The following is a 21,596-nucleotide window of genomic DNA, read 5'->3' on the forward strand; positions in this document are numbered from 1 at the left end:
GCGAGCAGGGGACTATAAATAGGAAAGAGAGAGAGTAAAAAAATTAAAAAAAAAACGTTTCTTTAATTAATTAAAATTACTCATAATATCGACGGTTTTCCTTTCACGGCGGAGAACGGTTTATCATTTTTTTTTTGGGAGATGATGTTTTCACCCCCCTGCATTACGTGCACACCCCACTGATAACCTGATTTGACGTGAAAAGTGTGGCAACCAACTTTATGTCAAATCACGTTATAAAGGGTGGTGTGCAAGTACTGCGGGGGCTGAAAATATCATCACCCTTTTTTTTTTCTTTTTTACCTATTTTTAACGTTTTGACTTAGAAAAAGATACAGGTTAGTTAGAATAAGGTTCAATCGGAATCAATCCTCAGCTCCCCACTACATGTGATAAAGAGGAAAAGACCCATGAATTTACACCCCACTACTTAGTATGATCAAAACAGTTCAATTGATGGGCCAGCACCTAAATAGGGCGCACTCCACTACTCCTTAAATCACCCCCCTAGGGGGATCGTAACCCTCCGATCTGAAGGCCCACTTCTTAGGATGATCAGAACTGTTCATTTGATGGCCCCCCCATGTCAATAGCACACCGTAAATCATCGCTATATCGTGATTTTAACCCTTCGATTGGGGTATAATGTGCAGTCCCTTTTCAGATTGGACCATTAGGATCATCTTTTGGAGATGATTTACTAGATGGAAAACTATTTACGTGGTAGCCCATCAAATTAACGGTTTGATCATCGTAAGAAGTGGGTCCCACTTTACTTTCTGAAAAGAATGGGCTTCGGGCGAACATAGCATATAAAATCTATAGATAGAATATAGAATATTTTTAATACGGATCGATGGGTTAGGATCATCTTATGAAGATGATTTATGGGCTACGACCTATTTATGTGGCACCCATCAAATGAACAGCTTGGATCATCCTAAGAAGTGGGGCCCATTGTACTTTGGACTTCAGTCGCACGCAGTATAAAATCTATAGGGGATTTGCTAGGGTTCCATGCGAAAGGCGTTTTGCGGAACGTTTGTTGAATGAGAGAGCAGCCACATAGGCACACTCCCTACCAAATCCCAATCTATATATAGAAGATAGATAAGTAGTTTTGGGAAATGTTATCACCACAACCCTATTCTTCTGTAGTTTGGGAAATGTAATAACCTTTTAACTGATCTTTAAATACTAAAAGACAGGATGGGTTAGCAAAACTATAAAAATATGGTTGTGCTGATATTATTTTAAGGAGGTTAAGTGATATATTCGCCCCCTATTCTTCCCCACCCAGCCCTCTGTAGTGTATTTATGACCAATTTTTACACAAGAAGGGGGTTGCTCGGGGAAGAAAGGTTAGCGAATATATCATCTCCCTTCCTAAAAAACCATTACTTCTAATCACAAACGAGCTTAATAAATTGATTTTTTTATATGGCAGAAGCTCATCTAGTCCAGTATTTTTCAAAAAGTATTGTTCGGCTTACATCACAGGATGATCCAAACCGTCCACAAGGTAAATAGGTTGTGCCTAAAAATTCATTTCAATAGGATGGTCGTAGCCCTTAGATCTATAGAGGGATTGCATATTATGAAAAACCTCTATTGACGCCGACGGGTGGTCTGGGATCATCCTATGGAGATGATTTTTGGGGCACAACCTATTTACGCAGTGGCCCATGGTTTGGATCCTCCTATGGTGTAAGTTGTACAGTCCTTTTTGAAAAATACTGGATTATACGGGCTTATCCCATAAAAAATCTGAAATAAAGCAAAGAGTGTCATTATCAAATAGAGTGTGTGGACATCAAACCGAACATAATATACAAAGATACGTACGTATTCATAAAGGGCTTTTATAGAAAAACCAGTCCCGAAACAGCCGAAAATCTTGCTGTCGATTCTCTTTAAATTTATTGAAAGAGGAAGACTCAATCCAATCCATGTTTGGATTGCAAGAAAAACCTTTCTAATGGAGAATTTTTTCCCGAGAATTTTTTTTCTTTCCAGAGGGAAATTATATGACCATGGTTAATTTGCGGTATTATCATAAATTGAATGTATCTCCATTCTCCAACAAGTCTAAATTGCAAAAAGAAAATTTGCCTTTCTTAGGCCTCATCGAAACCCATGCCCCGAGAATAAAATGCTGTCATATGTTAATGAGATCTATGAAGGCTGGAATCATTTCTCCAACTATGCCTCTTCCATTAGAGGAAGAATTTGGATTCTTTGGAATCCGCAGTTGATCCAGGTTACAATTCTTCAGGAAAACGAGCAATCTGTCCACTCTCAAATCATATGCCTTCAAACCAACATTAGTTGCTCTGTCACAACTGTATATGCTCTGAACAAAGGAATTGATCGTAGACCTCTTTGGACTCATCTCTCCCAAATAGCTTCGAACATTTCGCATCCCTTACTCATATTTGGAGATTTCAATATCATTCGATATGAAGAGGAAAAAGGGGGGGGGGGGGGGGTTGGGCCCTCCAGAAGTGATGTTGAAGACTTCAACCGTTGTATTGATGATAACTTCCTTTCCGACCTAAGATCCTTTGGCCATTCCCTATCCTGGAACAATAAATCATTAACTGGAAATCTAAAACTTAGGAGGCTGGATAGAGCTTTAGTGAATGAAGAATGGTTATTCAATTTCCCTGCTTCTTTTGTCACTTACCTTCTCCCTGGCCTCTCTGATCATACCCCAATTGTTGCCCAACTCTTTAGACCATCTCCAAACCTGAAAAACCTTTCAAATTCTTTTCAATGTGGCTTGAAGATAAATCCTTATATCCAGTGGTGGAAAATGCCTGGAAAAAGGAGGTTGATGGTACACCCCTCTACAAAGTTACCCAAAAACTCAAAGAAGTCAAAGCTTGTATCAGAATATGGAATCAAAATGTCTTTGGGAGAATCGATATTCAAGCCCCTCGGATGAGGCAGAAACTTGCTTCTATTCAATCCCTTATTGCGGCCTCACCTATGGATCAATCTCTCAGAAATGAAGAACATCTCCTGAAAGATGAATATGTCAAGACTGCTAACAAAGAGGAGCAATTTTACAGGCAGAAATCCAGAAATAGCTGGTTGAATTTGGGTGACTCCAATACTGCCTACTTCCATTCTGTAGTAAAAGCTAGATTCAATAAGCTTAGTATCCAATGTTCTACCTATCCTGATGGGAGTACCACCACCAATCCGGATGAAGTTGCTCGTCTCATGACTGCATTCTTTGATAATCTGCACAATAATCAGAATTGCTCGAGAATTACTGATCCTGACCAGATTCCCGATCCTCTCATAGTTCTTTCCCAAGATGAAGCTACTTCCTTAACCAGAGAATGTTCCCCCGAGGAAATATGGCATACTATCAATAAAGCTGATGGTAACAAGGCCCCTGGCCCTGACGGATTTAATGGAGACTTCTTCAAAGCTTTCTGGTACTTAATTGGTAATGATGTTACTTCTGCAATCCAATCTTTTTCCATAAAGGTAAAATTCTTCCGGAGCTCAACACCACCTTCATATCTCTAATACCGAAATGCCCCGAAGCCTGCTCCCCGGAAAAATACAGGCCCATAGCACTTTGCAATTTTCTTAATAAAACCATCACCAAGATCATCGCTAATAGACTTAAACCCCTTATGAACTCTCTCATTTCCCCTTTCCAATCAGCCTTCATCTCTGGTAGGAACATTCAAGATAACATTCTCATAGCTCATGACTCATGTCACAATTTCCATAGGAAGAATCCATTAAAAGCAATGTGCATCAAAATGGATCTGAAAAAGCTTTTGATAGTGTAAACCATTCCTCTCTTCTCCCCTTCATGGAAAAAATGGGCTTTCCTAGTAAATGTTGTAAATGGGTTCATTAGTGCATCTCTACTGCATCTTTTTATGTCATCTTAAATGGCTCTCCCCGTGGCTTCTTTAGATCCTCTAATGGTCTTCGACAAGGAGACCCCCTTTCTCCCCTTCTGTTCTGTTTTGCCATGGATATGCTCTCCTCTCTCATTCAATCCCATCTTGCCCAAGGCTCTATCTCCTCTCCATTCTCTAAGGGAGAGTTAACCATCTCTCACACTTTCTTTGCTGACGATGTCATGATATATGCTAACCCAAATCCTAGCTCTGCCTTAGGTATTTTGAAGTGTCTGGAGTCATTCAAACTCTGTTCGGGTGTGGAATTCAACCCAACCAAAAGTGAAGTGTTCTTTGCAGGGGTTCATAATAGTGTGAGAAGAGCCATCTGCAACATCTTACATATTGAAGAAGGAAACCTCCCCATCAAATATTTGGGGGCCTACCTTATACAAATTGAAACTACAGGGGTTTATTTGTCACGTTTTAAACTATAGGGGTAGAAGTGGATGTGTCAGAAACTAGAGGAGGTGTAAATGTAATTTTCCCTTAAATGTATCTCCATTCTCCAACAAGTCTAAATTGAATGTATCTCCATTCTCCAACAAGTCTAAATTGCAAAAGGACTAGTTCAAGTTATTTCTTTTCATGGGTTAAAAACAAAAGGGAAAATTACATTTGCACCCCCTCTAGTTTCTGACACATCCACTTCGACCCCTATAGTTTAAAACGTGACAAATACACCCCTGTAGTTTCAATTTGTTTAAGGTAGGCCCCCTCAGCTGAAGGTTCGTCCATAGATTGAAGGGTTAGGATGATCCGATGGAGTTGATTTTTTGGGCACACCCTATCTATGTCGGACCCATCAAATGAACGCTTTGGATCATCCAAACAATGTGGGCCCACATTATTTGGATGATTTTTTGGTAGTGTTTGGATTCGGGTATGGGCCCACATTATTTGGATGATCCAAAGCGTTCATTTGATGGGTCCTGACATAGACAGGGTGTGCCCAAAAAATCAGCTCCATCGGATCATCCTAACCCTTCAATCTATGGACGAACCTTCAGCTGAGGGGGCACTTAAACAAATTGAAACTACAGGGGTGTATTTGTCACGTTTTAAACTATAGGGGTGGAAGTGGATATGTCAGAAACTAGAGGGGGTGTAAATGTAATTATCCCAAAACAAAATTAGGAAATTTTACAAATATTTTTCCTTTCCAAACTTTTCCAAAAAAAAATCTTGGAATCCAATCTGGTCCTAAGACACGCCAGATTTTTTTGTCAAGTGTCTCTCTCTCTTTCTCTCTCCAGATTTTTTTTTTTAAAGTCTCTCTCTCTGCAAAGAAAACCTTTCTGGGCTCTATGAATTTGGGTCCTAAAATGCCCAGTTCTCCTCAAGTTTTCACTGGTTGTCTTGGGCAAGCTGGATTGCCCATGATTTTTTTTCTTGGCTCTCCGAAAGGAAATTATTTTCTTCAACCCAGGTTATCCCTCGGACAATTTCCTAAGTTTCTGGCAAAATCTTGGGCAAGGGAAGGACATGCACAGGTAGTTTCAGTTCCTTCTTCGACAGTTTCTGGCAAAATCATTTCTTTATGCCACACTCTCTATTAGAAAATACAAGATGGGTGGCCGTACAAAGCCATAGTTTTCCAAAAGTACTGCAGGACTGACTCCACAGGATGATCCAAACCGTCCATTTGTTGGGCCACAACGCAAATAGGTGGTGCCCCATAAATCATTTCTATAGACTCGGATCATCCTACTTTTTGAAAAATACAGGGTCTGTACAATTGTATGGCCACCGCTCATATAATATCTTGTTCTATATCATTTTATTTTGATTATGTTTCTAAGATATTATACTCCATAGAATTCATTACTGTTGAAACCTCTGTATCTGTTACTTTTATCTTCTAAATAAATGAACTCATCTTCTGTTGAGCACCAGTCAGGATGAGAAAGGGGGATAAAATTTGCTTTTATTTTCATATTAGGAACCACAGACCAGAGATTCAAAGCGTCTTCTCGCTGTTCAGTTGGCTCTCGGAGTTTCAGGTATGTTGAATTTGCTATTCGAATTTCGAATGATAATTTGATAACAGGACTATAAACTTTTGTTTCTTTTATTTGAACCCTCCAAAAATAGCTGTGAAATTTTATATGATCTAAGCGTTTGAGGTTCATTATTTTTTCAGAAAGTATAGTGGGGCCCACTACTCATTTTACACTGGGGAAGAAAGAGATGAATGTGTCATTTTTCCTTCCTAAAATATCACAACATCGTTTCAGGTTCATTATTTTTCAGAAAGTATAGTGGGCCCACTACTCATTTTACTAAGGTAGGAGTGTCATTATCAAATAAGTAGTGTCAACAACAAACTGAAATGATGGGTTGCTGTACAAATGGTACAATCACTTAGTTTTTAAAAAGTATGGTACAACCCACTCCATAGGATGATCCAAACCGTCCATCCGTTCGGCCACATCGTAAATATGTTGTGCCCCAAAAATCATTTACATAGGATGATGCTAACCCTCCAAAATCTATTAAAATTTCCATAATGTGCAGTCGGTCTATAGATCGGAGAGTTTGGATCCTCCTGTGGAAATGATTTTTGAGGCACAACCTATTTACGTTGTGGCCCAACAAATGGACGGTTAGGATTATCAGATGAAAATGATTTTTGGGGCACAACCTATTTATGTTGTGGCCCAACAAATGGATGGTTTGAATCATCCAATGAATGGGGGTACTGTACTTTTTTGAAAAATACGGGTTTGTACGGCCACCCATCATAAAATTTTCTCGATATAAAGATACGTACATACTAGTTGCAGACCCGTGCATCTTTTAAGAGAAAAAATGAAGAAGGAAAAAAATGAATAAATGGTTTGAAGAGTAGCGTATGGGCAGTACCTGAGGAATTAGAATTCTGTTATATACATTTGTATAGCCTGTGGAAAGGGAAAATAACCCAAAACAATTAGCATGAGTTACACTTTGACAGATAAGGTGTTGAAGATTGAGATTGGGAAAATCCTATTATGGAATTTTTTCCTTTTTAAAAAACCTCTTTCCAAGGACTCTTTCCTTGACAGCCCTTTTAAAGGTGGTATCACAGCTAATGAGAGCAGATGATAACAAACAGTATTCTTTCTCTGACTACTTCTTCTTCCTCTGTCTCTCTCTTCTCTCCATTTCTCTTTTCTGATACTCTGTTTTGGGTGTGAGCTTCAGATCTCTAAACGAAGTTCATATCATAGCTCGTTAAGTACTAAATGACTTCTTCTAACAGCTCGTTAAGTATTAAATGACAATTATAAAAAATGGTAGTGCCAATATCAATATCCTAAATTTATTGAAAGAAGAAGCCTCCGATTTCCTACTCCATGCAAAACTCAATCCAACTCCAACACGTTTTCATACTCTCTTCCCTTCCCACTTATTTAAGTTGTTTCTCTACATTGTATTCTAAACTCTCCTCCTTAATTCCTCTCTCTCTCTCTGGTTTTGTTTCATACTCTCTTGTTCTTTTCTTTTTCTTTTCTTGCCTCATGGAAGAAGAGAAAGCTAAGTTTGATAGCGTGAGTGCCGCTTCAATGGTTGAAGAACTTAGAGAGAGCTTTGCAAGTGGAAAATCAAGGAGTTATGAATGGAGAATGAGCCAGATAAAGATGCTCCTCAACATGGTTGAAGAACGTGAATCAGACATCATCAAAGCCCTCCAAGAAGACCTCTCTAAACCTGAATTGGAATCCTTCATATCTGAGGTTTTGTTCTCTTACTCCCCTTTTCATTCCTTCATCAATACATGCTCTCTTTTTGTTCTATAAATTGTGAATTCATAGTTGGGTTTTTCTTTTTCTTTTTAAATATAATGATTAAACTGTTAGAGTGTGAGAGATTTCACCTTAGTGTGTTAGATTTGGTAGATTGAGTAATTGGTTAGAATAGGCAACTAAGTAAATATGATGATCGACCAACCTCTCTGTTTAACATGGTTAATATATTTCTTGAAAATTCTGTGCATTCCTTAATCTAGTATTGATTTCAAAGTTGGGTCTTGGGTTGGGTTGGGATAGAATTTAGGTGTAAATGAAAGATCCATTGTAAAATCGTACAGATAAAAATAGAATTTAGTTGTAAATGAAAAATCAATTCTAAACCATATAGATATCTAGAATATTATTATAAATAGAAAAAAGATGTTCTCTTACTTCCCTTTTTCATTCCTTCATCAATACAAGCCTTGTTTGGTGCTTCCTTGTACCTTCATTAATTCTTAAGTTCCTCATTGCCCATGTATGTAAATTGTTGATCTATGGTTGGGTTTTTCTTTTTAAATTTAATGACGAACTGGTGGAGCCAAGAAAGAAAAATCACGAAGTAAAGCAAAACCCAATAATCATTCAACTATCTTGTGTGTGGTTTTTGTGAAACCATGGCACAAAGAAGAAAATAAAGATAATAAATTTTCTTTATCCTAAAAAAAAAAAAAATCCAACCTCCCTCATCACACGTCCACGTATAAAATAAAAAATCCCTACTCATTCAAGACTTGTTAAAAAATAGATAGCATAATTAAGAACTACCCTTTTTAAGTCCCAGCAAGAAAGAAACTCTCAAAAGATAACTTAAAATCTAGGATTGCTAACTAGATTTTATTTTAGAATTGCCGCCTTGGCGCGATGAAATAGAATTTAGGTGTAAATGAATGATCAATTCTAAAATCATACAGATATCTAGAATACAATCATATATAGAAAGACGATGTTGCATAACTCTATCTGAAGATCCTTCTCGACACAATCCAACAACAATACCCTGATCAGCCATGATGGATGATCAATCTAGGTCGGATCTTCTACAGTCTCTCTTGATTATCGGTTTTCAAATAGGATAGATCTCCTGATGACCAGTTATATGTTAGCAGAGACCAATGTATGGGCATCGAGTCAAATTTCCCCGCCCAATGATCCGTCTGCTCATGCATAGTTTCAGAACTCCCCCCAGTTGACTCCCTTTTGCCTTGGTCACATTCTTTTCCGAGTCCATGTTTTGTTCTACAAAGTCAATCAAAACTCCTTTTGACTCTCCCAATTTATGAGCGCGTCAATCGAGTACTCAGCCGCATCAACTGAGTACTCGACCACGTTGTGCTGAGTCGACTAGGATTTGCTTCAGCCACATTTTGACCTGCATTCACGTTTTGAAACATTGCGCTCATGACCCTCAGATCGACGATCAGACAGATTGGATCGATGATCATGCCAAGGATATGGCTGGAGATTTTTATCAGAAGGGCGACCATCCAAAGGCTATCAGGCGTTCTAAGCGACTTCAAGATCGATGACCCTTGTTGTCCCATCACAATGACAAGACATGCACATGAATCGTCGCATGCAAGTATCCATATAGTTTTCTTTGAATTTTAGTTGTTTAATTCGAATGGAATTCTAATTCCACTAGAAGTAGTTTCTATTTTGAATTGGGCTCCTACTTGGACATGTGGAAGGACCTCTGTTTTCAGTTGATTCTTATATGGAAACAAGTTTCTATATGAGTGTTTTTGCTTGCATGGCAAGCCAAGTGTGAGAGAAGTTCAAGATAGTCTAATTCTATATTAGTTTGGGTTCCTCTGGATTGCTGTTTTTGTACCTCCATTTGCATCCAACTTTGTCATGTATACCCACTTCACACCAATAGTCTTTTAACAATTTTGAAGCATCGCTAGCTCCCAAGTATTGCTTCTTTAATTGATACAAATTTATTGATCCATTGCTTGTTTCCACTTTCTTCTTGACATGTCTCCTCAAAACTAATTGGATTAGCATTGGAAAATAAAGCAAAATTCGTCAACTCTTCGTCAGTAATTTCTTCTCGACTTTTCATGTACTTCTCTTATGTTTTTTGTTTTCTTTGGAGGAGAGGCAGGGCTCGATGAAGATGAAGAAGAAGATAGAGTCGGAGAAGATGGAGAGTTAGGCAGAGTCATATCGTCTTCATTTTCTTCAATTTCACCATCATGCGTATCTTTACTTTCATCTACATCTACAAAAGCTGATTTTTTGTTGTCATTTTGATTCCAAACTCAAGATTCTTCTTCATTAAACTTCACATCTCTACTTATGATAATATTCTTAGTGATGGATTGTACTTGTATGCTTTTAAACATTCGCTATATCCAATAAGGATATATTTCTCAAATTTATCATCTAACTTTCTTGTTTCATCTGGAAAATGAAAGTGAGCAATACTGCAAAAACTCTCTAGTGTCTAACACAAGGTTTATGACCACTCTAAGCTTCTTGAGGAGCCATGCCTCCACTATTCCTTCTTCTTCTATTGAAAGAATTTCTTTCTCTTCCTTTAGAACCTCCCCTAAAGAGACTTGTGCTCAAAAAGCTTGTTCCAAAGAAGAAGAATCAAACAGCTTCATTTGAAGTCATGGGATTGTAGTAATTCTCACTATCTAAGGATAAAGAAGACAAATCCTTAGATTCTTCAATTGCTACAGCAATATACTCAAATTTCTGGGTCAAATTTCTAAGATTTGTTTCTTACAATCCTGTGATCTTCAATATTTTCACCATTTGCTCTTAATTGATTCACAAGAGAAATAATCCGATTGAAAAATCTTCAACTGTTTCTGAATTCTTCATCTTTAATAAATCAAACTCACATCCTAGAGTTTGTATCTCACTAACTTTACTTTGTCTTCCCCTTTGTATGATGCATAGAGTGTATTTCATGCTTCTTTTGCCTAAGCCACCAATAAAATTCATTCGAAGACGACTTCATCCACCACTTGATAGATGAAGAAAAATACCTTCTTACGACTTTCAACTCATTGAGTTGTTGTGGAGTGAGAGCCGCTTGATCCAACCATAGTGTACTTGATTCCTTCTCTCTTATACCATGTAAAGAACCCCTCACCGATGATAAGATAGAAACAATAGAGATGAGAGGAATTTCATGTGGCATTGATGGAGATTTCTTTAATTCAATCTGTTCTAAGATGCAAACAAGCGAGTTATGTGATGCAAATGACTATTACTCGCAATGATACTTAACACCATACAAGTGATTTATCACACGACTCTCTAACATCAAGACCCAAATGAAACAAAAGAAACAAGTGCTAGCTAACATGTTTTGGGATTTCCAAATTCAAAACCATTCTCCTACAACTTGTTGGTTGTTTGAACATGAAAGGGCCCACTAAACCCAATTAGATACACTCCTAAAGTCCCACATATTCATGGTCGTAGGACATGGGGATCAAATTCAAGGAAATCTCTTTTCTTGATGAGTTTCTAGAGCACTAGTTTGAGCCCGTCTTTTACTCTGTTCTTTCTTTGGTGATGAATGTTGAGCATTTCGTGACCTAGATTTGGCATCAGATCTGCTCCGTGTCTAATTGGACTCCCCCGAGTCAACTCCTTTTTACCTTGGCCGTGTTCTTGTTCGAGTCTGTGTTTTGCCCCGTGTCAATCAAGTACTCAGCCGCGCCGACCAAGTACTTGACCACGTCGTGCTGAGTTGACTAGGATTTTCTTTAGCCACGTTTTGACCCACATCTGTGCTTTGAAACAATGGATGAAATTCAAAACTTGATGACCAACAAATTTCTAGTATCGTCTCTATGTGATTTGCTAATGGTCATCAGTACTTCTCCCCTACTAACCCATCTAATAACTGTTAGAATATGTGGGATCCAACGGTGAGATCTGACAAATCTTAACACGCCCCCTCAAACGTATATTGATTGAAAATCTGTATACGTTTGCGTACAATAAAAATTCCCCAGATTGATTACATTAAAATGTCCCCAGCACATTTAGTGGGCATAAAGCCAAATCTTCTTGTGTAATGCACACCAAGCAGATGAAGAAGGTCTTGATTGATGCTTCTTGCCGAATGTATGCCAAAACCGGTTGCCGAAAGGAAGCCACAATAACATATATAGTATCTCCTTCTATACATATCTACAAGAACACAGAATAGGCCATATACAAGCATATGTTAATAACTGTCATCAGTTTTCTCACAGTCTGATGTTCTCATAGCTAACATGAGGAGGCACCATTCTACATTGTCTTATGCATTTTTATTCTCGGGAAATATTATCTCCAAAGATTCTTCTATTTTATCCTCCCATCTTCTAATGTGAAAGTAGAATATTTCTCAAACTATTTCTCACCGTTACAGTGCTTCCTCTTCTGGAAATACTATTCTAGGAATATGAGTCAGAGACATCAGTACAAACTTATGAGCATGTCTTATTTCATAAATTTAATAAACTAATAGGTTGAAAGGGGTGAAGCACTATCCTGATCCTTCAATCAATCAATACATTTTTCCTTGGCATGTAAGACCTAGTTGTTTGTTTTATTGTTGTATGCTGCCAGGACCTTTCAAACAAATTTATGTGAATTCTCCTATAATTCTGCTATTAGCTTATTCTCAAGATTTTGATCTTCCTCTTTGATTCCTGATATCTAATTTAAATAAGGTGTCATATTTGATTTGTGGACATGGACTCGAGTGTCGCGAGTCGACACTGACACGGAGTGTCGGACATGGCAAACCCCCAAAATTTAGAAACGGGGACACGGACATGGCAAACCCCAAAAATTTAGAAATGGAGACACGGCTAAAATAGAAAGTATATATTATCATAATTTGTCGATGCAGATTCAAGTGTCAAGTTTCAACATGGATATGAGTTGTCTGACATGGCAACAGCTAAAAATCTAGAAATGGTGACACATACATAGACATAAAATTATTGATTATTACACAAATACGTGTCCACATGCCCACATTAACTCTAATAGTCGTAGCAATACATTTAAAAGCGTCCAAAGCAATGTCGGCATGTGTGGACATGCGTGTCGTGTTGGGCAGGGCATGACACATGTGTCATCAATAAATTCAAAGTGCCGGTCATTTCTTGGTCTCAAGGTACACAAAATATCTTGAGTAGTCATCCATGAAGGTAACAAGAAAATGCTTCTTTACTCCCCATTGTATACATTGGTCCTAAAATATCTTCATCTTGTAATACGTAATAGTCTAGTATTTTATTTTAGACATTTTGTTGTCCTAGCATTAAATTCCATAGCTAAAAGGGAGAATCAGTTTCTAATTGTGAGTCATCCCAATTTTCTAGTTAAAATAGATTGACAGATGATGTAGGAATCAAGAATATAACAACTATGGGTTTCACTATTATCCATGACATAACCAGTTTATATAACCAGTTTATATAGCCAGTTTATATAACCAATTTTCTAGTTACCTACCAAAAAAATCCAGTTTATATAGCCGTCAATTTACTTACCAGCAAACACCAAGCAACCATGAAACTGAACTTTTGCCTTTTCACATTGCAATTTTGGGAATCCAATCTCAAACATAGATTAGATTCTTCCTCATAACCTGAGAGTACAATGTTTATATAGCAGGAGATAACCCAACTTTGATACAAGCAGTGATTAGTCTATATGCGTTATTTTGGGTGTTATGGATTTACATCTTAATTTTTGTTCCTATGTTCTCGTAATCTTGAGAAGCACACACATTACTAACACTGAAATGATTTGAAGGATGACATCAATGTCTAATGCTAATATATTTATTTGGTGTTTTGAAGTTCGGTTTAAAATATTGTCCTCACCTAGATTTTAACAACCTAATCCCGCTCCATTTTTATATTTGACTTGAGTTATTCATTATGCAGATTTCTATGACAAAGGCCTCATGTAAGTTGGTACTTAAGGAATTGAAACATTGGATGAAGCCAGAAAAGGTGAGTAGTGGAACTATACTCTTTATCTGACCCTGCTATTTTAATGATATAATCTTTTTTGGCGTATCAAAGTGAGTGCCAATTACTGAGAAATTGTGACATTTGTACAGGCAAAAACTTCACTGACAACCGCTGCATCATCGGCAGAAATTGTATCAGAACCATTAGGCGTTGTATTGGTTATTTCAACATGGAACTATCCTTTCTGTATGTAGCAAATCCAATTACTCAAATGAATGAAATCGAATACTTTGAACTTATTTATACCGTGATCTAAATCACTTTTTTAAATTTTGGAGTGTCTCAAATGAGATGTTTCCTAGACATAGGTTAGTTGCATTTACTTTCCAGCTACTGTTAGGCTTGTTTGAGTTTTCGGTCACCTGTACATCTCCTACATTTTTTGATGATATACATTACGATCAGGTCTTTTCCACTGAAATTGATTTAGTAGAACCTCATAGTTTTATCTAATTGTGCATCTGTTTTGGTTGTTAGTTACAAGGAAATTTCATACTTTATCATACTTCCTTTGTTTATCATAAAAAATGTATTTTGAAGTATTTGCTGCTCAAAATCTGTTCACCTAGCAAGAAGAGTACTTATTAAATATTCTGTTCTTTTTCAGTGCTATCTCTTGATCCCGTCATTGGAGCAATTGCCGCTGGTAATGCTGTAGTCTTAAAGCCATCAGAAATTGCACCAGCCACATCCTCATTGCTTGCAAGATTCCTCACAGAATATCTGGATAGCTCTGCTATACAAGTTGTTGAGGGGTCTGTGTCTGAAACAACTGCGCTGTTGGAGCAGCGGTGGGATAAAATATTTTATACAGGTTATTTCTCATATTTATCTTCTTTTTGGCTATAGGATGCTCTCATGGATAAGCATGTTTCCAAAATAACTCTTTACTTTGATTTTTACCCAACATTTGCAAAAAATAAGAGACTTTTTTTTGGGCAAATGATCAAACTGACAATCCTGCTCTTCTTTAAACTCCTTTTGGAAGCCTGAAAAAAGTCGATGGAATATCCTCTGTTCTGCATTTATTTCGTAGGGATCATGTTTGTTGTATTCATGTGTTTCCTTTCTTGGGAAAGATGTAAAAGGCATGTTTACCATTTTAAGCACAGTGAAAGTAAAAGGCAGGTATTACTGATGCATACCATAGCACTTCGCATTTTCATTTTGTGTGATCATCTATCTACGACATCAATATTCTGTAGTGCATAGCTCACAGTAACTAGTAAGTACTGACATTACGTAATTTACTTAATATGTTTAGGGCAGTGATAAATCGACCCACATATTTCTCTGTCTTTATCTCTAAGCACTGCCCTATATGGAGGTCGATTTAAGATATATGGGGGTCGATTTATCACTCCCTTATGTTTATTTCCTCTTACTTTTAGCTCTATATTCTGTGTAATATGGAGTTGTTTCCTCCTAGGCATATGAGAAAGGCCTAATTGTTGGTTTTGAAGTGGAAAAATACCCTCAAGTTACTCACTTGTGATGCTCTGAACAGCTTTAATAGTTTTGTCGGATAGATTGGAATCTCATGCATGAATATGTTTTGTTGCTTTTGAGGTTTTGCCATTTTATCACTGAACCTTGAAATGTGTAGGTAATGGAAAAGTTGGGCGCATTGTAATGGCCGCAGCCGCAAAGCATCTTACACCAGTAGTCTTAGAGCTTGGGGGGAAATCCCCTGTTATTGTCGATTCAAACATCAATTTAGATGTAAGCTTCTTTTTCTTAATATTAGATGCCTTTGCACCTTGTTGGATATTATGGGCACTTTCAGTAGGAACTAATGTGGACTTGTCTTGGCGTTCCAGGTTGCAGCAAAGCGAATTACTGTGGGCAAGTGGGCAAGCAATAATGGACAAGCTTGCATTGCTCCAGATTATATTTTAACAACAAAATCATTTGCTCCAAAACTGGTAGGAATTCTGGGGAAGATTTGGGTGATATGCGCGATTCTCTTTTGGTGACTGATATAGTGATATCTGTGTGACCATGTTTTGATAATGGGACAAACTTGTTGGCGTTTAAGTCTAACAAAACTCACCATGTCTTACATGTTTTAACCAGCTGTCAAAGGCTATTACAATTCCCAAAAAGCTCTCAGTAGCTGGTTAAAGCCAGTCACATATATCTCCATTTTTTTTCGAGAATATTGCGATTCTTTATATAACGACAAAATCTTGAAAGTTTGCTGAGATTTGGGAAAATCAATGAGATATCTTCATAGGTTATTTTTATCGGAAAAAAAAATCACAAAAATATCCCAATAAAATCATGATATTATTTGTTCTCCTAATTTTGTTCTTAATTTTTCTATTTTTACATATTTTATTGTTCCCCAGTTTTCCCCGATATAAACCCGAAAATAACAAACAATTTTAAAAAATCCCAAAACACACCCTTCCCAAGAAATTCCCAAGACAAATATTTGTGACTATGGTTGTGCCATTATCAAAACATGGGGGTTCGTCTTGTTATCGAAACATGGTCGTGCTGATAGTAGGACTATCTTTTTTGTGTTCTTTCATTGATTGTTCAATGCTTTCACCAGGTAGATGCCTTGAAAAGTACATTGGAGAACTTCTTTGGCGAGGATCCATCGCAATCAAAAGATTTGTCTCGCATTGTGAACTACAATCATTTTACACGCTTGACAAAGCTCTTGGACGAAGATAAGGTTTCTGATAAGATTGTCCATGGTGGTCAACGGGATGGAAAGCGCCTGTAAGTTTCACTTAATTTCACATAATTCTTACAATCATCTTAAGATCAACAGTCAACTTTTAACATATTCTTCATGTCATTACAGATATATTGCTCCCACAATCTTACTGGATGTACCACAAGACTCTTTAATAATGAATGACGAGATATTTGGCCCCTTATTCCCTATTATCACAGTGAGAACCTGTCCTTTAAATTTGTCCTGATTTGATCTTTGGAGATTATTTCACTTTGCCATCCCAAAAAGGAAAGATGTGTCAGTCTTCAGTGCAAGACACTATAAATTGAAAGAAAGGCATTAAAGCAAATAAAAATGATATAGCGTATAGTAGTTCTGTGTTGATGCATGTGAAGCATAGCATAGAAATTCAAAATGGTTTCAGATATCATATTTCTTAGTTTTGTTATGATCTGATTTGGTAAGGTTGACAAGCTGGAAGAAAGTTTTGATTTTATAAACTCAAAACCAAAGCCTCTTTCTGCGTATCTCTTCACCAAGGACAAGATGCTCGAGAAGGAGTTTGTGAGAAGAGTCTCTGCCGGCGGATTGCTCATCAACGACACTATCTTACAAGTAATCTTCCTCTCCTATGCTTTTCATAAATGCGTCTATACACATATGTGCATGAAGAGAGAGAGAGAGAGAGAGAGAGAGAGAGAGAGAGAGAGAGAGAGAGAGAGAGAGAGAGAGAGAGAGAGAGAGAGATTTCTATATGGTATCCAGGCATAGCTGCGTGTAATGAGGGTGCCAGACTTGATGTTTGATCCAATGACAGCTGAATTTACAAGGACGGCAGCTTTGCCGTACCCCCATTACACGCAGCATGTCGCTGACAACATATAATTTTGCACACAGAGATTTATATCTATATAGTTGAGGTTCTAATAATTAATGCTCCATGAATTTATAGTCTCTTATATCTTATTGCTCAGACCATGAACCAAAACTGTTCCTATAGATAATTTATACTCTCTTATTTCCAATATTTAGTAAAAACAATACAGTGATATAAGAGAATACCTTGTTAGGAAATGTTCTTCAAAGTACATACAAGTGAACATTAATGTTGTTCAAAATACATATTGTAGGTAAGTACATACTATATATAGATACATAGGAAAAGTTCTCCAATCTCTTCAGTGGAATCCGCTATTGTGGTTGCAACACACATGGACTCTAGCGTGGCAAAGGTAGTGGCGCCGCGGCACTAATGACAGATGCAGACAGGGATACTCCCACCTGGCACTGGCAGCATGAGGTTGCTGGGTTTTGGGTTTTCTTCTTGACGGACAAGTACAAAACTTGGTGCACTAACAACGTGGACGGGGCAAGGACAAAGAATTGGACGAAGTGTCACGTGTCAAGAGTAAGGGGCAAGGGTGATGGGCAACCATAACTGATATAATTGCTACTCTCTAATACCTTATATAAAATGCGGCCACCGATGATATTAATTATTAATATTAGAGCCCCAACAGTCTGCACGCACCTAAATGTTTAGTTACAAATATTTGTCTAGGAAATTTTCGGCAAGGGTATATCTCTGGAGATTTTAAATTATTTTGTTATCTTTTTGTTTATGTCGGAAAAAATCTGGAAAAATAAAATTTTAAAGTATATTAAAATGAAAATGTTGATAAAAAAATGGGAAAAAGTATTGTGAAATTATCATGATATTTTTGTGGTAAAAAATAAAAAAAATGAAAATATTGTAATAAATTTGGCTTTTTGTCATTTTATATAGAAAAAATTCGGAGATATTTGTGACCATGCATACATATGTTCTACTGTTCAACATAATTCTCACTCCTGTGTTTTAAGATTTCGTGTTGTATGGTGCAGCTTACAGTTGATAGTTTACCATTTGGAGGAGTTGGAGAGAGTGGAATGGGGTCTTACCATGGTAAATTCTCATTCGATGCGTTTAGTCACAAGAAAGCCGTGATGTACCGGAGTTTTGGCGGTGAAGCTCCGGTGAGGTACCCGCCTTATACACCCCAAAAGCTAAGCTTGCTGAAGGCACTGTTCAATGGTGATATAATTGGCATTATTCTAGCTTTGATTGGAAGGCCTAGAAAATGAAAACCAAATTCTTTGCTTGTAGTTGAGGTACTGGTTTGAGTATCTACTATTGAATTTGATTAAGTACATATGGGTTTAATTAATCTAAGATGAAAATAGGTAAATACAAAATAAACAAATGCATGGATGAATGTGTCATTGTTTTGTGAGTTTATGTTTAATGTTTGATGCCTTTTTCGCCAAAGAATTTGAGGAATAATTTTGTTATTTCATGGGGAGAATGAGTATCACAAATGAAGTAAACGGGCAATTTACAGGTTTTTTTAAGTACAAATTGCCTGTTTATTTGATTACCATACTGTAATGTCAAGTAGGGTGCCACTTGCCGGTTCAACCCGATTTCGGCTTGGGTTGGGTTCGGTTGTGTTAGGCCTAGAATTAAAAGCCAACCCGATTTGATTTTGGGTTAGGTTGGGGTTACCTGAACCCAGTCCCGTCTAAATTTTATTGTGATTTTCAAAATCTTTGGGTTATGTTTTTTTGTTGTTGCTATATTTTTCCCTGGTCAACCCAAACCCAATCCGATCCAATTTGGAAAAGATGGGTTAGACAGGTTGGGTTAGGGTTGAGAGATTTAGAGGCAGATTGGTTTAGTGTTGACCCACATCAACCCAAGGGTCAGGTTGGGTCTATTAAAGTATAAATGATTAAATAACACCAACTCTAACAGCTTAAGCTTTTGGAGCAATTGGTTGTTTCACATGGTATAAGAGCGTGAGCGATAATCTTAATAGTTTCTCTGGTGAGACTTAGCCTAGATGGACTAAGACATGATAATCACACAAATGAAGAGGTTCCAAATGTGAAGCTAAATGTCTGCAACCCATTGCCCTTGAATTTCATATTTCAAGATCTACACCATTAGCTTTGAAATTACAACGGTATGATTGTATTGAGAAAGTGAGTGCTCATTGTAGATGCCTTTCATCTCCCATCAGAATACACCATTTCTAACATTTTCTAAAGTTGCTCTCCTTGTCAACATTCCCCTTTCTAAAACCTTTTTTTCCAAAATAATAACTCCATCGACTTTGGCCCTGTTCCATTGCAGGAATTTTTCAGAAAAGTTTGGAAAAGAATATATATATATATATTTTTTTTCCAAAATTTCATGCTTTTCTATTGTTTACCACAATTAAGTTTTATTTTCAGGGACCTTCAATTTTACAATTTATAATGATATCCCTAAAATGGCCGATGATTTTTTCGGCCCCCCCACCCCCCACCCCCGCGGATTATGCGCCCCCCTTTTAACGTGATTTGACGTCAAAAAACGTTAAAGTCTGCCCACAATTCATGTTAAAAGGGGGGCGCATAATCCTACAGGGGGCAAAAAAATCATCTTCCCTCTAAAATTTATCATTTCCCTCTAAATTGTGGAAACAAAAAAGATTTCCTAGGCTCCGTTTCTTTCAGTATAAAATGGGCTCAAAACAAATTTTAACTTCAAAGTCAATTCTGCCCCTTGGTTCGTTTCATTTTTTGAACCAAACACTAGAATTGGGCAGAATTGGAAATCTGATCCCTATTGCATAGGGGTGCAAGTGTGCAACTCGGGTCGGGTTCAACCCGAAAGAAAGTAAGATCGGGTTCGGGTTGAGCTTTCCCAAACCGGGTTGAGTTCGGGTCGGGTTCAGGTTGAGGGTTTGGACAACCCGACCCGAGTGAAACTCGACATTTTTATCAATTTTTTTAAAGCTTAAAAACCCGGGTTGGGTTGGGTTGGGTTGAACTCGGGCCGGGTCAAGTTGACCCTCATCGGGATGGAAATCAAGTCGGGTCGGGTTCGGGTTCGAAAAAAGGGTTCCTCAGGTCGGATACGGTTGAGCGGTTGAGCCAACCCGACCTGAGTTGCACCCCTAGTATGGCAGCACCTGATTCCAAGAATCCAAAGCACCCTAAGTCTGAATTAGGATTTTCACTATTCCCCCCTGTTGCTCCTCGACTCTGACAGTATCATAACCTTTTTATGTTGAGCACTGCTTTATACAACATTATTAGAATAGAGTAACACAAAATCAAAACACTTGAAAGTAATTCATCCTTCTACACAAAATGTTTCCATTTGATCAAAGAGGGAAAGCAAAATATACAAAGGTTACAAGAGTAGCAGCTAAACAAAGAAACACCACAAGGTGGGTAAAAGGCACACATGAAGTTGAAGTCTTGAATCGGATTGGAGTCTTAGTTTCCTCCCCCCCTGCATGAAAAGAGAAGCACAACAACAATAGCAAAAGTTCACTCATTATATGTAAGCTAGATTTCTACTACAGTCACCCAAATGGGTCCAAAATGATGTATGTTGATCACAGTCGTTGATTTTCTAATCCAACGCCAATCCATACATTTGCACTCCTCTATGGGAGTGGTCATCCCTCCCTAATCTGCTTCTTGGGCGGCCTCATAAACAAGACAAGTGGGGCCCAATAAGTGTCTTTTAGGAATGAGCAAGAAAGTGACTTCCAAAAAATAATATAATCAAAATAATTGTTCAGGTATGGCCCACCCATGTGGTGCACTGGATCAAATCAACTTACACATGTGGTGAAAGAACAAAACTCCATGATTGTGTGCAAAAAGGAAAAATGGTGCAACAGAGGATTGCAAGTAAAACATTTTGAAAGAATTTTTTTTTTCTTGGAATAGTTTTTCTTTCTACAATTTAGAGGGATATTATTATAAATTGAAGGTTCCACTAAGTAAAAATTGAATTGGTTGGTTCAACTTATCTTTTTCGTGTTTAAAAAAAGTAATATTTTTTAGAAATATTTTTCTTTTGCATACTTTTCCAAAAAAATTCTTTCAATCCAAAGAGGGAAATGATATCTTCACTCTCTTACTCCTGTACCTTTTTAGTTACAACCTTACAACTCCCACGAAGTTTCCAAGTAAGGGTGTCAATTTTGGCTCGGGCTCGGAAGCTCGCTAGAGCTCGGCTCGAATCCTTAACGAGCCGAGCAACGAGCCGAGCCGAGCCGGCTGGCCAGGCTCGTTAAGCTTAACGAGCTGAGCCCGAGTTAGGCCAGGCTCGGCTCGGCTCGTTAAGGCTCGTTAAGAATTTAAT

General features: G+C 37.7%; 1 protein-coding gene across 2 annotated transcripts; it reads left to right on the forward strand.

The window, feature by feature from the left end:
* The first annotated feature begins 5,176 nt into the window (after positions 1–5,176).
* LOC143857711 (aldehyde dehydrogenase family 3 member H1-like) lies at positions 5,177–18,659 on the forward strand. Of its 2 annotated transcripts, none has more exons than XM_077368158.1 (12): positions 5,177–5,425; positions 5,875–5,935; positions 7,443–7,651; positions 13,627–13,695; positions 13,806–13,902; positions 14,324–14,530; positions 15,323–15,438; positions 15,537–15,641; positions 16,277–16,449; positions 16,535–16,625; positions 16,874–17,023; positions 18,293–18,659. In XM_077368158.1, the coding sequence occupies exons 1-12, from the start codon at positions 5,240–5,242 to the stop codon at positions 18,530–18,532; spliced, it is 1,704 nt and encodes a 567-aa protein (XP_077224273.1). In that variant the 5' UTR covers positions 5,177–5,239; the 3' UTR covers positions 18,533–18,659. The 2 variants fall into 2 exon arrangements, with proteins under 2 accessions (XP_077224273.1, XP_077224274.1); XM_077368159.1 differs by having other exon boundaries at positions 7,446–7,651.
* Positions 18,660–21,596: the final 2,937 nt, after the last annotated feature.

The sequence above is a fragment of the Tasmannia lanceolata genome, unplaced genomic scaffold, assembly GCF_043159265.1.
Source record: "Tasmannia lanceolata isolate RefF3 unplaced genomic scaffold, GAP_Taslan_0.1 ptg000025l, whole genome shotgun sequence".
Classification (NCBI taxonomy): domain Eukaryota; kingdom Viridiplantae; phylum Streptophyta; class Magnoliopsida; order Canellales; family Winteraceae; genus Tasmannia; species Tasmannia lanceolata.

Bases quoted from the DNA above. Each gene is read 5' to 3' on its own strand.
- LOC143857711 (XM_077368158.1), top strand. From the start codon at position 5,240: ATGAATTTGGGTCCTAAAATGCCCAGTTCTCCTCAAGTTTTCACTGGT. The intron at 15,439-15,536 runs GTAAGCTTCTTT...TTGGCGTTCCAG, and splicing joins ATTCAAACATCAATTTAGAT to GTTGCAGCAAAGCGAATTAC. The intron at 16,450-16,534 runs GTAAGTTTCACT...ATGTCATTACAG, and splicing joins CAACGGGATGGAAAGCGCCT to ATATATTGCTCCCACAATCT.